The following is a 17,383-nucleotide window of genomic DNA, read 5'->3' as shown; positions in this document are numbered from 1 at the left end:
GGATAGTGCCAGGCGTGACACAAACAAACAAATGTATGCGAAGTGTATCGGGGGATGCATGCAGGGCGCGCGATAGTGCGGGTTCGAATCCCAGGTTATGTCTTAAAAAAAAGAGGATTTTTTAAAAGAATTTATAACATCCCTATGCTTTTTTTTGTCTAGGTCATTAAGGCAAAAAAAGCATAGCGTAGGGCCCTGAGCTTCCAAGCTCTCTTGTTATGAAAAAGACCCAAACTGCAAAGGCAACATGCCTATCGAGGGGTTCATTTGATCGGAAGAACACTTATAAAAGCAAACGTGTTGCACTCTGGCAGCCGATCCACATAAGTCTGGTGCCGTAAAAAACCTCCCACCGCTTTTGGAGCTGCATCTCGCCCCTTTCATCCTTAAAGGTGGCGGCATTCCTACGGATGGGGAAGGCTCGGTATAAGTGAGTACAACGTCAACTATGAAATTTCAGCATACATGTGCATTTACGAGTACCGTAGTGATGCGCATTTAAGCGCATGTGCCTATATCCAGGCATAAGCGCACCCTCACAAATAAGCGCATGTGCTTGTAAGTGAACCTACATTGTACGTGCAGTCCATCCCGGGCCGCAACACACGGACACCACGAAAACATAATGTTGACATAGTTCAATGTGCATTGCGGTATCGCACTATTTGCATAATAATATAAGGTACCACCGGTACACTAGCAAATCAAGCGCATGCGCCTATGTGTGAGACAAAACGACCCGCAAAAATCGCCAATAACAACTCAGTCATAAGCGCATGGGCCTTTATGTGCGCCTCGTCACAACGGTAGGTGTGTAGGTAATGATATATTTATGGGTATTTGTGGGAGGCAATTGTCGTTGTTATAACTGTGTACAGGCGTGTGCGACAAGCAGTGGCACTGGGATGACATTGCACTCAGACTCAGACTCACACATGCCCATCACACACACACACACACACACACACACACACACACACACACACACACACACGCACGCACGCATCGAGCATATTCACACAGCTACAAGTAAGAGCTGCAGATGTTAATATATCTACATGAATTCAGATGACAACGGCGGGTTAATAGGGTGAATAATACGGCTGAGGAGAGTATTGTGCAGTGTGAAAAGATCAAGAGTATTGTGATCCGATGGATAAGAATAGTTGAGTAATCGGTAATGGAAGCTTACAATATTTGCCATAATTACGAGTAACCGAATGTTTGGAGATTATAATAATATTATAGGTGCAATAGGTGTATACGTATAGAGAGAGAGAGACCTGCTCGGTTGAGGTCCCGGTCTTGGACGAGGAATTTCTCACGCAGTAAGAACTAGTTTTGATAATAATAATTTCGGGTGCAGACCTGACCGAGCATGCAAATGTATCTGTGTGGACATCGCGGCATGCCTGTGGGCATGTTTGCGAGATAAAATCGGGAAAAAAATTAAGACTAGAATAAGCAACGAAGATGCGCATACGTGCGAAGGAATCGTGGAAAACAAACATAAGAACACACGCGCACACGCTCACATACACGCGCACGCACACACACACATGCATAGAATCATGCCGACACACATCACACAGATGAGGACTTGATTATAAAGAGCAGCGCCGTTGGAGGGGATAGGGGGATGGGGCATGGGTAGGGGGGGGGGGGGGGAGGACGCTCTATAAATAAGAATACAAGATCAGAAAGTACAACGTAAGACGGAGCACGATGCTAAAAAACAGGTAGGAAATAAGAGATGGACCTAGTAGCTGTATCGGCATTGAGACGTGTGCCCTGCTATGCGGGCAGTTCGACGTGTTTTGTTTTGTTGGTGGAGTGCGCAGTGTAACTGTGACGATGGAGAGCGGCGGCGGCTACCGGGAGACGATCACTGGCGAGCAGCGACTGTAGCAACGACGACGTCCTAGTACCTAAGTGGGTGGCAGTAGGGCTGGAAGCAGCACGGTGGATAGGTGGCGGTGGCAACAGGGTAGCAACATTGCCACGACGACGACGACGACAGCAATGCTGATAATGGTGACGTCGTGGCAACTATGGACCATGCACGAGCTAGTGTGACGGCCTGTAGTTAGCCAGGGCTTCGCTGCTGCTGCTGGTGTCGTTGCTGACACGTGCTTGATAGTGGAGGGCTGGGGAAGGGAGGGGAGGGGAGCGGAGTTGTACTTAGTCTTCTTGTTTACTTCGTGGGCCTCAGGTCGCGGGCGGCCGTTGCTGCATGTTGCTGCTGCAGATGCTGCTGCTGTTGCTGCTGTTGCCACTGCTGCTGCTGCTGATGCTGCGGCGGCATGCAGATGTAGTGCACGTTTGCTGGCGGCTGATAGGTCTGGTACACTGGAATGCCGTTGGGCATGGTGGCTGCTTTCAACATGGGGGGACCAGTGGGTGTGCCTGTGGTTACGCCTGGCGGAACGGACCCACTAGCAACAAGGCTGTAACCGGGCGGGATGTAGAGTGGTAGTGCCGAAGGGCTACCGGCCGCAGTCTGGCCAACCGCCGATGGCATCTGTTGAACAATGGTACCTGTGGTTCGCAGTCCACCATACTGCGACATGTGCTGCTGCTGTTGCTGCTGCTGCTTTTGTTGCTGCTGCTGGTGTTGCTGTTGCTGCTGCTGTTGTTGTTGCTGCTGTTGCCGCTGCTGCTGCAACTGCTGCTGCTGGACAAGAGCTTGCTGCTGCTGCTGCTTTTGCGGCTGCAGTGACTTGTTGTGCTGCGGTGGCTGTTCCTGTTGCTGGTGTTGAGTTGGCTGAGCTGTCAGGTGTGTGGTCACGACCGACTGGCTAACTGATTGACCGATAGGTGGGCTGTTGCCTCTCTCGTTGGCCTTGTGCAGGATGGCCTGGTAAAAGTAACAGGAACGAAAGAACAGAAAAAGACCAATTAACTAACTGTCGTCACAGCTGGAGACGAGTACTATTGGGGCCTCCAGGACACCAGCCAACACGCTACTCATATCTGCAGTAGTGCAGGGGCCCTTTTCAAACCAAAATTCACCAGTGGTGACACTCGTATTTTTGGGGGAAAGGGAGCTGTTGCTGCGAAAAGATATTCACTACGCTTGCAGCGACTGCTTGTGTCACAGCTGCCTACTTCACTGGGGGCTACGTGTTGGTTGGAGTCGATTACCTTTGGTATTGCTTGCCGCGTACAAACAGTATTCCTTCATTCATCGATGCATTCATTCCTACTTTATTCGAAAGGTATACCAGCAGAAATAGAACATGGATATGCATGTCTTTATCACTGCTGCTAACAGGGTCTTCAGTATCAAACTGACGCAGCACTGAACACACCCAATCGCCAGATGTGTAGACTTTGAACTCTGGCAGACACAAAGTTTCACCCAAATCAGCAAATTTCGTTTTGTCTTCAAGAAAAAAATCCTTTTACAATCACCAAAGGCTTGCTTCTGTCACCTTTGTATGTGCAGGATAGCTTGAAGCAGCATTCATTCAAAGGCACACTAAACCTCTGGGTTCCGCTCGCTCTGCTTACCCGAAGTTGTATCTCACGGCTGGTAGCGTGTGGCGATGATGGTCCACTCTTGATTGGTGTGGTTGCACTGTCGCTCTCCGCTGTCAGGTAACCATGATCGACTGTCGACGATGAGTCGTCTCTATCGCAGTCCGACTCAACAAAGTAGAACTGCAAGAGGATAGGAAAGTGGAGAAGCATGCATGCACGTACGCACACGCGTGTACCAGCACACACACATACACATGCAACACACACACACACACAAACACACAGATAATTATTATATTTTTATATACACAAAGGCACACAATGAAAACCTTGGCAAATTTATTCCGTTGTGACTCCGAGTTTCATGGCTGAACCAATCATCAGACAACGATCGTTGTCTGATGATTGGTTCAGCCATGAAACTATTGCCTCTATATTTTTATATATTCACAATCATGGCCAGTCGGTGAAGCTTGAATGGAGTGCTTAATACATGCACATCAGAGGTACAAGCTGCATGGTGATCACTTTTAGAGTACTCAAAAGGTATCCACATTACAACTGGCTTTACACTATTGTGTTGAGAAACACAACCTGGGGAAGTCGCTTGTGCCAGGCCACCACCATGCCTGTGATACCAAGATGGCAGCACTGACGATTGCACAAAGAACGGAACTCGAGTAGTGATGAATCTTCTTCCACTGGATCCTGGGTGAGGGGAAAGTTTAGATGTTTGCGGACCTCTCAGCACTCGCATCGAGCACTCTGACCCGTCTTCAAAGATATCCTAAGATATGATGCCTCTAGATCCGAAAAGGGGGCTTATGTCTCTTACCTCACCTGAAAATTCACTGACTAAGGGGCCATCCGTAATTATCGATCTTTTTCACGAAACGAAAAAGTTTCGTTTATGGGTGGGTGGGTATTGACTGGTTTCGTTTTGAAAAAACATCGAAAGCGGAAAAATCAACGCGCACTGCATGCATTGATGCATGCATACATACTCAACTCATTGTGTACTTCGAAATCTCAGGCACTCTGTACTCAGTGCAGTCGTGAGTTTCTTTCGTGCTCAGATGTCTTCTCCGACGAGGCCCTAGCAGTCATTCGCTCTGGGCCCATGGGACCGACGACAGATATATTATAAATACTTCGTTCCAGCCGCCGATGCAAGAGAATTTCAAATTACGGAGCGGGGCGCACGCCAAGTAAATTCTCACGCAAATATGGGGAGCGCCAGCCGCTGAAGACGATGTCGTCGTAATGTATCTGGAAGAATCTGATCGTGCTTATGGTGGGAAAGCCATGGAGAGTGATCCCCGTGTCGACAGTCTTCCAGAGACGGAAACTTAGGCCATCGACTTTCTTCGTACCTGATTGCCGGCAGCGCAGCGCGGCGTGTGTGCGACCTTACGGAGCTTTCCGACAACGATTCTGGGGCGATGCTGCTCTCATTTGCGAGCGAGGCACGACCACTGAAGTCTGTGATAGCTATGGCGTTTGTTTCCGCTCCGAAGTCGACTTGTTTTGGCAGTATGATATCATGTCAATGTCGGAACTCTGACGATTTGCATGTGTACTATTCCCGTGTTTAGACGTAGAGGTGCCACTTATTAAGCAGCGTATGTGTGTGGTAGGTGAAAATAAATGTTTCCATGGTCAAGAAGTAGTACCAGACTTCCAAGAAAACATAACTGACTTGCACAATCATACAAAATGTGGCCTCGCTGTGAGTTATTGGCATCATTCTAAAATGTTATGGATTTCATAATTATACAAAAGTAACTATTACTTGCCGGTAAAGGGTTAATAGTGCTTGCATGCGAAGGATAATGTGTGTGTTGTAGCAGCCAATCAAGATCATTTTCTGCACAAAGTCTCAAGTCAATTAATTTTTTCGTTTCATGGGGGTGGGTGGGTGGGGGTGGGCCATAACTAAACTTTTTCGTTTCGTGAAAAAGATCGATAATTACGGATGGCCCCTAACGTTGCTCACTGATCAAAGAATAATGCAATCTTTCCTCTGCTGTCTTAAATCCTACTCTATCTTTCCCTTGTCATGTAATCACTGTCACTCACATACAAATACCATCATAAAGTTTAAAACACAACTTTTTCTCATCTTTTTCTATTTCTTGTTTTTCATTAGCTTTAGCATGTTCATTCACATTCTTCATCATTTGTGAGAACTAGACCTGGTCTAGTGAGAAGGCATTCTACTGCCTGTAATTCTGGTGAAGTAAAATAAAGTAACAACAACAACAACAACAACAACAACAACAACAACAACAACAACAACAACAACAACAACAACAACAACAACAACAACAACAACAACAACAACAACAACAACAACAACAACAACAACAACAACAACAACAACAACAACAACAACAACAACAACAACAACAACAACAACTATATCTCGTATTGGCCACTGGCTATTGTGAGAATAAATATTTGAAACTCTATTTTCTATTAATCTTTTCCTTTTTCCTTACATTTGTGTGCCTTAAGTCGATCTCATGTAATACGGCAACACTGCCTGTTTGCTATTCGACATTAAATAAACCAATCCAATCCAATGTCGTTTCGCGCAGTATTGGGGAAATGCATTTGAAAGTTGACTTTGTGAAGGATAAGTATTTTGGACTTAGGTTTTTTACAGAGTGATCTGCTGAGGCACAGCAATGCCATGGTATAGGTAGTGGAAAATGCTCAAAAATGACATAAGCCGCTTTTTGGGATCTAGAGGCTTATATAGGAGATGGATGTTGGAAAGGAAAGCATGGGGAACTATGCCATGCTCTGCTTTGAAGCGTGGTAAGCAAATAGCAATCTGACTACTAGCATACGAGTACACAGCGGTGATCACGGGTAGAACGTCCTCTGATAGGACCTGCATCTGGCTTAGGTGCACACATTGTCTGGAGCACGGATCATGCAGCATTGATCCATATCGCAGTGTGTTGGGATGCGAAGTATCCAAATAGAGTGATTATGTATACATCTGCTGTACGTGCGTGCGTGTATGGTGTCGACAGGGTGCCTTCATAACTATTGTGACCATATACAGACCAGGCACATTACAGATGACCACATAATGGAGTGCCCATGTATGGAGGTCTGTGGCCAAGTTGACATTATATAGAGCAATGATCACATATGGGGGATAACTGGGTTACTTAAGGTAGCTGGAAACTGAATCAGATTTTCACATTGGCACGAAATCTTGGGATGTTAAGTATGCAGTGTCTTCAGTGTGCCATGCGCAGAGATGAAATAGCCAAAAAAAAGTAGCTGGTCACCATCAATTTTATGGAGTAATGAGCACCCAAAATTGGATATTAAAATGCCCCCCAATGAGAGACTGGCCAGAAATATTTTGCTTATTTTTAGAAATCAACTTTACCAAGTGTCAGATACTAGCAAAACCAAGAAAAAGTGACTGTTCACCACAAAAAGTTCTTTTGATTTCCTTTCCAGCTACCTTAAGTGACACACAACATGTTCTATTCCCGGTCGTGGGTCGGTATTTGGTTAGTTGAGTGTACATATGAATTCGTCCATAGATAAACACACCCAGCCTAGTTCAAACACGGTACGCCTGCTCACCTTGTTGCTACCAGAGGATGGTCTGGTTCGACGGCAAGGCTGCTGCTGCTTCATGTCCGAGGCCTTTGTCAGCACTCCCTTGGTGGGCGACAGCGTGACATGCTTCATGATCTTGCCGGAGTTCCATGTGATGGTGTCCTTCAGCGGTGTGGCCTGCTCCAGCTTCTGCTTTCTCACCAGTCCACCGTCGGGTGTCGTCTTGTCTTGCACATCACCGACTTCCGCTGGTGTGTCGACCTCCAGCGTTCCCTTCAGAGCCTTCTGCACCAGGTCCTGGCCTTGCCTCGACACGAGGAACTTCTGCAACTTCTTCGTCGAGTAGGAGAAGATGTTGTTCTCTATCGAAGCCAGAATCATGATTTCCGCTCCAGTCAACATGCTGAGCTCGAAGCCCTGTGGTTGAAACGAACGGACAAAAAATGAATGACGCAGCAGCAGCAGCAGCAGCAGCAACAGCAGCAGATACGGGTAGGAACACAACATAACACAAAACACAAAAAGATATCATTAGACAGATGGTAACACGTACAACTGATATACTGTGCCTGGTATATCTACAGTAATTCTGCAGGTGGAGTCCAGTTTGCTTTAGGCAAGATTGAATGCACCCTACAACACAGACCATACACACGCAGACTAAACTAACGCAGCCACTCCGGCCATCGAACCGTCGAGCCACACCGCATTTACTGTCTCAAAATAGTTTCAAGCGGTACCGGACGCGATCAAAGAGACGCTGGTAATGGGTTCAAGAAGGATAATATTATCCAATATTCTACTGCGATAATTATCTTCACAGTGCAATCTCAAATCTAGTACACAAACTGAACTTCTCGTAAAAAACAAGGGATGCGATGCGATTGAGAGTGCGAGTACACCGTGAAGGGACGATGGCGAGGAGAGCGATTGATGTCTCGAGCATTCGCGAAACAACCAGACAGGGGAACTGGTACGAAATATTCAATCAAATTATCCCGTGGAACAATGTACGGAACCGTACGGATTGCGGATTCATTGATAAATGAGCAAGTACATTGCCAACAAGAACCGAAGTGCTGTCCCAAACCAAGCAAACTATACCACAAGCATAACACGAGTAAAGGCTCACGAAAGAAAATGGGAAGGAAACTGGAAAACGAACTAACCTTCTTCATCAAACCACTTTTGCGTTTGTGAAACGTCGCGTTCCGCTTTTGCCGTTGCTCGATGAGCTTCAGACCAATCTTGCCACGGCCTCGCCGCTTGTTGCTCGTGCTCACAGTAGTCTCCTCGGTATTGTCCACATCCAGCTCAACTTCATCGTCTTCCTGATCATGGCTTACATGGTTATCATCAGGCGAGGAGGAGATCGGCGAACTCGAACCAGAGCTGCAACGGCAAGCCAAGTCGCTGATGATCAATCCAGGACTGATCGGAGTGTCTCGGCCGGTCGAAAGGAAACCCGCCATCATGTAAGATTGAGTTGACAGCAGAGAGTTCGCTTGAAAACCGCCTCCGCAAAGGAAACTCTGTTCTGCCAAGAATCGCGGAAAACACCGCAGTTATTCCCGAGCTCGGGGGCCTCGACTCTTCTTCGGAATGAAAATGGCGATCGTTTTCGCACTCGGTTCGTGCTCAGGTGCCTTTCACAAACCTGGTTCATCCATAAGGGCCATACGTGGACAATACATCCATGCACTGCCTGCAGTATGGAGGAGGACCACTCCCTATCACCGCCTTTTGGAGCGACCATCGTTCGACCTTTGCCTCCGTGTTTGCTCCGCTCACAACGTCAACTGAAACTGTCGATCAGCTCCTTCTTTTTGGCACACAAAGGTTCAGTGCCGGCTGTATCGTCCTGGCTTGGTTTTCGTATTTGGACAGAGGTTCAAGTAGGTTCACGGACGTGCGCGCCGCATCGCAACTCCAGTGGGCCCGCAACGCACATATTGTGGGGCGGGTAGGAGTCCTTGCAGTGCGGGTGGGACAAATCAGTCGCGTCCAAGCCTTTCAACGAAGCGTTATGCACGAAGACAGCCATTGAGTCAGTAGATCAGGGTCGCCATAGTACTCTTTCGTTTTGCGACTGGACTTCTGAGTAACTTGGGTTGTGGGGATTATGCCGTCAGCACGCATTTGCAGCCCAAACTGATCACATCGCGATCGACATGAGTCGAAGGAGCCAATAATAGGGGCGTCCTCCCCACACCCAGCTGTAACGACAACTCCAGATAGAGAGCAGGTGTATAGTACAAGTAGGGAATGCCGGCAAAGTAGCAGTATTATCAAATTTTTAATAGGGCAGCATGAAAGTCACGAAGTCAGTTTTGTGACGTGTCTGCTGCGCTTTGATAAAACAAATGCTGAAGGATGATACCGGTACAAGTAAAACTCGTCTACCTTTTCTTCTACGGGACAAAGCAGCGATCGGACTAAAGAATGGAACAAGCTTCCAGGTCTTCACAAGTATCATTCAGAATTATTTCACTAGCAGTTTCATAACCTTCTCTTCAGGTGGATTTCAAGCAGAAGGGGATTGCCCTATCAAAAATTTGATAATAAATAATTATTAATAATGATATTGAGAAGAAGAAACTGACCGATACAGCTCTTTTAGAGCGGATATGTGATACAAACAGCAGTGGGAAGATTAGCGAGAACAAGCATCGAAAGAGAAGTTTTGGTTCTCGCGCACATAGCAATAACCTAGCAAATCCTACAGTTCTGCACTGATGCATGGTGGAATTTGTGACCTTCCTGTGTGACATTGCCTTCATCGTGGGCTTCACCACCGTGTAGCTGGCGAAGGAAAGCATTGAGTGCATTGTATACGTAATATAATCTTAATTTCAGGATTACCCAAAGGCTGACGCCTATCAGGGAGATCTCCTATTTGTACAATGAACATTGGATTTGGGAAAAGAGAAAGTGTGCCAAATGAGTTCGAACAGTCTTGGACAAGCACGTACAGTCATAAAAAAAATAAAAAAATTCACGGTTCGCGTGAGACTCGGCTGGAAGCCGGGTTTTCCGCATCCGTAGGAACGTACAGTCATGCACATGTTATAATGTTCACGCACTCGTGATAGTAGCTTGCAGTCTACAGGCGTGATACATGTAATAGTCTGAAACCTCCAGTGCAGTTGTTGTTGTTGTTGTTGTTTTTTATTTGAATTCGCAATACCAAACGGGGAATAAGCCCAATTACATGGAAGCGAATAAAAGAATGCTAAGAATGAGGCATTGGGGTGGATATTATTTCAAGTGGAAAATACTGATCCCGGGAGGTACTACAAATAGTGTGCACACTGTGTGTGCAATAACGACCACACAACGCGCTAGAGTTGCCCCAGACATTGTGTCTGTCGTGGTCTCCTCTTGTATTGTATTGTATTGTATTGTATTGTATTTATTTAAAAGGATTCTCCAAAAGCAAATGGATGCTTATCACGGAAGTCTCCCACATAAATATCGCAAGAAAAATGGGGAAATGGGGAGAGGAGAGTGGAAGATGAAGCATGGAAAGAAGGGAAACAAGTACCTAAAATTTAGTATCGAGGTATAAAAGCAGGAAAGAAAAATCTTCGCGTACCTGCCAGTTGGTTGAACACTTTTTGTGGCAAGCTTTGCAAGGCAAGGGCCCGGCAGCTACAAAGCAACTACATAATTATACTAAGAAAAACTAGTAACCAATTTGGGTTTTTTTTGCTACGAAGTCGGAGGAAAATGTTGAACAGTTTCTGCTGGGATGACGACTACACCATAGCTCAGTGGTTTCAGCATCGCTTGCCTCAAGCAAGGGTCCCTGGTACGAGTCCTGGTGGTGATAGTCACTAGTGAGGTTTTGTACTATTTTCTTCAGACTCTTCCCGTTCGCGTCTTCCCCTCAAACCAGTGAACAATAATATGCTTCGTGTAGAATTGCCCCTTACATGCAGCTAGCTAGCAGCCTAGCACTGTAAACACCTCTTTGGAGGCTCTCAAGATATCCCACTGCCTTCGCCTCTTCCACCCGATTCTGACTTGGGCCAGCACGTGGGCGGTTGAGGACGACACTACCTGAATATGGATGCATGGTGTGATTACTGGCACCATATGCAGGTGCCACAGAATTCAGAAAGACACTGTACAAATGAATCAAAGAGCCATGAATTCATGAAGTCAAAACTTGATATCAGTAGGCCAACTACCCTACGTGTGTGAGTTTCTGCAATCGACTAGTTGCCATTTAGACGGTCCTAGAGCAAAATCACCAGGGCTACAAAGGGGACGCTCGGCTTACCAATTATTACATGTATGGCGGCTTCGGCACCCAAATGTAGTGTTTTCCTTCCCAATATGTTGGAAAGGATGCGCCCGTGGCGTGTGTATTGTGACACTTGCAATTGCATGCAAGTACGGTGAAGAGGTGAACAACCCCCCCCCCCCTCCCTACAGATAGGCAGTTTAGCATTGGGGACATCCTAATTAATACAGGTGACTATCACCATCATTTTCGTGAAATGAAAATAATTATTAGAGACAGCATGAACCCAGTAGTCCCCCGTCGAAAGGCAAAAGTTTGAGGGAATGAAATTTAAATCCAAAATATAATCGTATCGAAGAACGAACCGTGTCAAGTTCCACCGAACATGCACCACTCAATGCGCTCATGCGCTGCGCATGATTCTCCCAAGTTCTACAAAATAGCATTTCGGAAGTAATGCAACTTCAAGTGCCCACATACATGTCTAAAATGCCGGTAACTCCGCAATTTGATCCGGTGTGGTAGAGAGAGCCGTAACCTGTATACATTAGCTGCTCTCGAGACGGCAATATGGGGAGCAAGGAAGCTTGTCACACTACGGGTACTTGACCAGGAGCCTTTCCGTAAACTCACGAAGCAACTGTGGATGCCTGCGCTAGCTCGAATGACCGCAGGGCATCGATAGGCATCTCGGCGGTTCGACGGATCGTCCAGGGTGCAAGACGTTGGAGCCGCGCAGATGGCCAAGGGTGACTGGATCTGGTGCACTGGTCGCAGCCATAACGACTGATAATATGATGATAATGGGGTAAATGTTGTGTCCATGAACTTAAATATACAGGTACCAGCAATGTCGTCCTGGGTTTAGGCGCGCAGGCCTTAGCATGCTTTTGGTTCATGACCTTGAGGTGACTGACGTGTGGCGGTGGTGTCTTTGTGGCAGTGGGAGCTCCTGGTGCTGAGTCCACCTTTATCACAAGCATTAAGCAGCTCCTCGCCAGGCAGTGTTACGACTCCCTGTTCCCCCATAATGCCGTTCCGACTACACTTTTTAGCACGTGAATGGCGTCAATAGGTTGCCTAGATTTCTAAATATGGACCCGTGCGTACTGACTAGCAATTCGGCTTGAGTCATTCCTCATTTCTCTCTTGTGCCTTCTTCACTCCACTGGAAGACCACTCCATAGTTCGAACAGTTTTATACATGATGTGCACAGTTGCCTGCAGTGATGATTGCGAAAGCATGAAACTATAAGTAGCAAAAAACAAGCCTTGATTGTCCTTGTTGGTCTGTACATATATGCACATTGTACTTTTTTTTAAGTATGAGTGAGAGACTGAGAGTCAATTCAGGCACATTTGTATTTGGTCATTTTGGAGGTTTGTATTTACCGTTATGGATTCTCCACATGCCTAAGCCTAAATCAAGGGATTCTACACATGCCTGCACAATCTGAATCATCGCGACATTAGATTGGCCCTGCCGCAACTCGTGGCTGATAAAGACCTGTGATAAAACCGGGGCTTCCTCGCTTGTAGGTTGTTTTAGCCAAAAATCTTCGGTCTCAAGTTAACCTTTGTTGTTCTACATGACAGCTGGGAACGACTTCGAATGCTGTTGTTGTTGTTGTTGTTGTTGTTGTTGTTGTTGTTGTTGTTGTTGTTGTTGTTGTTGTTGTTGTTGTTGCTGTTGCTGTTGCTGTTGCTGTTGCTGTTGCTGTTGCTGTTGCTGTTGCTGTTGCTGTTGCTGTTGCTGTTGCTGTTGCTGTTGCTGTTGCTGTTGCTGTTGCTGTTGCTGTTGCTGTTGCTGTTGCTGTTGCTGTTGCTGTTGCTGTTGCTGTTGCTGTTGCTGTTGCTGTTGCTGTTGCTGTTGCTGTTGCTGTTGCTGTTGCTGTTGCTGTTGCTGTTGCTGTTGCTGTTGCTGTTGCTGTTGCTGTTGCTGTTGCTGTTGCTGTTGCTGTTGCTGTTGCTGTTGCTGTTGCTGTTGCTGTTGCTGTTGCTGTTGCTGTTGCTGTTGCTGTTGCTGTTGCTGTTGCTGTTGCTGTTGCTGTTGCTGTTGCTGTTGCTGTTGCTGTTGCTGCTGCTGCTGCTGCTGCTGCTGCTGTTGTTGCTGCTGCTGCTGCTGCTGCTGCTGCTGTTGCTGTTGCTGTTGCTGCTGTTGTTGTTGTTGTTGTTGTTGTTGTTGTTGTTGTTGCTGTTGCTGTTGCTGTTGCTGTTGCTGTTGCTGCTGCTGCTGCTGCTGCTGCTGTTGCTGTTGCTGTTGCTGTTGCTGTTGCTGTTGCTGTTGCTGTTGCTGTTGCTGTTGCTGTTGCTGTTGCTGTTGCTGTTGCTGTTGCTGTTGCTGTTGCTGTTGCTGTTGCTGTTGCTGTTGCTGTTGCTGTTGCTGTTGCTGTTGCTGTTGCTGTTGCTGTTGCTGTTGCTGTTGCTGTTGCTGTTGTTGTTGTTGTTGTTGTTGTTGTTGTTGTTGTTGTTGTTTCAAATCTCTATTCTCACGATGGCCTGTGGCCAAAAAGAGATTGTTGTTGTTGTTATTATTCTATATTTCCACGATGGCCCATGGCCAATAAGGTTGTTGTTGTTGTTGTTGTTGTTGTTGTTGTTATTGCATTTTATTCATTGCCATATCGCAAACGTTACAAGCAGTTCCTGCTTTCTTTGTTACTTCAACTTACTTGAAGACGACATTAAAGAGAAGTGGGAGGAACGAAAGGTGTGGGTGGAGGGAAGAAGAAGAATGAAGTATAATGCTGGAACACTAGAAAAGAGCACAAAGTGCAGGCTCTTCAACACCAACATATAAAATGTCTAGCATTTTTGTCTGCGAGGAAACGTTCTATAATAATAGATGACTCAGATGGCGAGCCAATGGCATTCATGAATAACCTCTGCACTCATTAGAGTCAAGTCGAGCGAGCTGCAACTCCCGGTGCCGAAAGGTGGCTCACGCCCCTACATGGCTAATTCCCCTTGTCTAACCCCCAAGACGAAATGATAGTAGCCGGCTGGCGGGAAAAAATCATGAATTATATTAAGAGGAAGGAGCAAAATGTTACAAGTTTCTTGAAGTGCTTGCATGAATAACAGTCCACCAAGGTAACGAGATTATACAGCCAGATAGTGCGACAATAAGGCACAAAACTGGTGAGGGTACTTAGACATGCGACGACGTGACACCTAGCTCCTACCCATCGGGCCATCGACCAAGCACAAAATTACAGCCTTCCATCTTGGAAGGCTCAGGCGGGGAACGTTCCAATGAAGGAAGGGAAGCAAGCGATGGTCTTCATCATCGACATTCTTTTATTGCCGTGCGACATAGTTCGCGCACATTTTCTTTTCCCTTCCCAAGCTGTGGTACGGATGTTAGTGTTTATGTCGGCAGATACCGTTCAACCACTTCTCCCGGCTTCAAACTCACACTGGAAACTAACAAGCACATCTACGCGCTGTTGTGGTTTGTTCCAATACTGATACTTCAGTACATGTACAGCTAAATTTTGGTTTAGGAAACTGCGAAGAATGTGAATGCTACAGGACCCTCCAGTCATTGCCCGCAAATACCCGGCAAATGCGTGTGACGATGCATTATGATTTACAAGCATTACTTCCATTCTTAGGGTACCCTGAAGGAAGACTTTGAGTCTGTGGAGACTGCCCTAAAAAAATTGAACAAAATAATAATGATAATTTACCCCGAAATCTACTTGTAGTCTTGTACCCTAGCGAATTGCAAGCTGAATGCGAGCGACAATTTGCCTCTCCTGGAGGGAAATGTCGAGGGAGGCGGAGTGCTTTTTTCTGCTGCATGCATGCCCGTGGGTTTGTGTGTGGCTGTTATTCGTGGCAAACCTACCTACTCTTGGTGCTGTCGCTGTTGTGGTACGTCACCTTGGGGACCTTGTAAGAAGAGCTCAGGGTCTGTAGGGAATGCACATTACATTATTATTATTAAGAAAGAGTTTGCTCCCCACACCGGAGCTTGCGCTATTCCGCCGACTTTACTTGACACTTGACTGACTCACGACTGCCATCCAGAGCACACGAGAAGTCCATCTAACCTTCGACTCGGCAAACCTGCAAAAAAGCACCACTCCCTGCTCAATACACAGTGTTTCGAGGAATTCACCCCTCATCAGTTGAGCTTGAGTAGGCTGAGGAAGATTGTGCCTGAAAAGCACCACTTATGTAGTGCTCTCCAGGCACAAACATCACCAGGGATACAAACTTACAGAGACGCTCCGTTTCCAGCACGACAAACACCTTGTGAACACCAGATAGCAGCGTGAGTCATTTGTTTGTGCCTGGTAGGCCTCCACCAAATATGCTAAAAAAAAGAGCATAATTATTATGCTCGTCGCATATCAGGGAAAACGTCCATAATATGCCAAAGGTTTAGCAAGATATGGAAAAAGATATGCCAAAATATGCCAAAATATGCTCGACATAAGCAGAAAGTGTAGATCATTTCAGTAAAATTACAACCTTGGAATATTCTTTGGCTTCACGGCTATCATGCTTTAATATGGTGCAAATCAAAACACATGCGGAATTGTATGGCTGGGGTGTGTCCCCAGCAACAGTAGCGATAGTGTTCATCCATGGGGAAATGTAGCAAACGCCTCAACCATTCCAAATTCATCCATAAAAGGCATTTCTGAACGCATTTTGTCCATAATATGAATGTTTTGTCTTCATTTTCTTCAGAATATTTGAATTATATGCTGGCTATTCCAATATTCCCTTTGTCGCTCAATATGCCATATATGAACTGTCTTACAAAATATGCGGAAATATGCGCAAGCATATTTGGTCGAGGCCTAGTGCCTGGAGAGCACTATATAACTAATTAAGTGGTGCTTTTTAGGCACAATCTTCTTCAGCCTACTCAAGCTCTCAACTGATGAGGGGTGAATTCCCCGAAACACTGTGTATTGAGCAGGGAGTGGTGCTTTCTTGCAGGTTTGCCGAGTCGATGGTTCGATGGACTTCTCGTGTGCTCTGGATGGCAGTCGTGAGTCAGTCAAGTGTCAAGTAAAGTCGGCGGAATAGCGCGAGCTCCGGTGTGGGGAGCAAACCCTTTCTTACAAATCATTGCCGAAGCCGCAACCACTACTTCGTATTATTATTATTATTATTATTATTATTATTATTATTATTATTATTATTATTATTATTATTATTATTATTATTATTATTATTATTATTATTATTATTATTATTACGAAGTAGTGGTTGCGACTTCGGCGATGATTTGTAAGAAAGGGTTTGCTCCCCACACCGGAGCTCGCGCTATTCCGCCGACTTTACTTGACACTTGACTGACTCACGACTGCCATCCAGAGCACACGAGAAGTCCATCGAACCTTCGACTCGGCAAACCTGCAAGAAAGCACCACTCCCTGCTCAATACACAGTGTTTCGGGGAATTCACCCCTCATCAGTTTCTTGCAGGTTTGCCGAGTCGAAGGTTCGATGGACTTCTCGTGTGCTCTGGATGGCAGTCGTGAGTCAGTCAAGTGTCAAGTAAAGTCGGCGGAATAGCGCGAGCTCCGGTGTGGGGAGCAAACCCTTTCTTCTTCTTCTTATTATTATTACAGATAAATTGTGCACTCATAACAACAGCAAAAATGAAGAAATTCAAGTTCCATAACGTTTTCTTGTGACTGTCACACGCACCATTACATTCATTCACACAGTATCACATTCATCTGCCACTACCTTTCTCACATACACTATATTCACACATTGCAAAGGTGCAAACTTCGCTTTTTGTATTTTGTTAGCTGCTGTATTTCTACCTGAAACCATATTAGCTACATGTATATAAGTGTGTGTTTTAGTTATTACATTTTTATGTGACGGCGTTCCACTGATGACAGTCACAAGAAAACGTTATGGAACTTGACTTTCTTCATTTTTGCTGTTGTTATGAGTGCACAATTTATCTTATTTATTGCCATTTTACGACTATTGTCTCCTCGTCGATTGTTTAAATTATTATTATTATTTTTCTAAGCACTCGCAGACTCCATTGCAGCCATTCACACATTATAGGGTACC

At 45.8% G+C, this 17,383-nt stretch overlaps 1 protein-coding gene across 1 annotated transcript; it reads right to left on the bottom strand.

Moving 5' to 3' along the window:
• Positions 1-1,024: 1,024 nt before the first annotated feature.
• LOC135811825 (uncharacterized) lies at positions 1,025-8,807 on the bottom strand. Its single transcript, XM_065325072.1, has 4 exons — positions 8,244-8,807; positions 7,099-7,491; positions 3,514-3,663; positions 1,025-2,857 (listed from the first exon to the last, which is right to left on the bottom strand). The coding sequence occupies exons 1-4, from the start codon at positions 8,547-8,549 to the stop codon at positions 2,195-2,197; spliced, it is 1,512 nt and encodes a 503-aa protein (XP_065181144.1). The 5' UTR covers positions 8,550-8,807; the 3' UTR covers positions 1,025-2,194.
• Between the last annotated feature and the right edge of the window lie 8,576 nt (positions 8,808-17,383).

Source organism: Sycon ciliatum, chromosome 3, assembly GCF_964019385.1.
Source record: "Sycon ciliatum chromosome 3, ocSycCili1.1, whole genome shotgun sequence".
Taxonomy (NCBI): Eukaryota; Metazoa; Porifera; class Calcarea; order Leucosolenida; family Sycettidae; genus Sycon; species Sycon ciliatum.
This window is presented reverse-complemented; position numbering and strand designations above follow the sequence as displayed.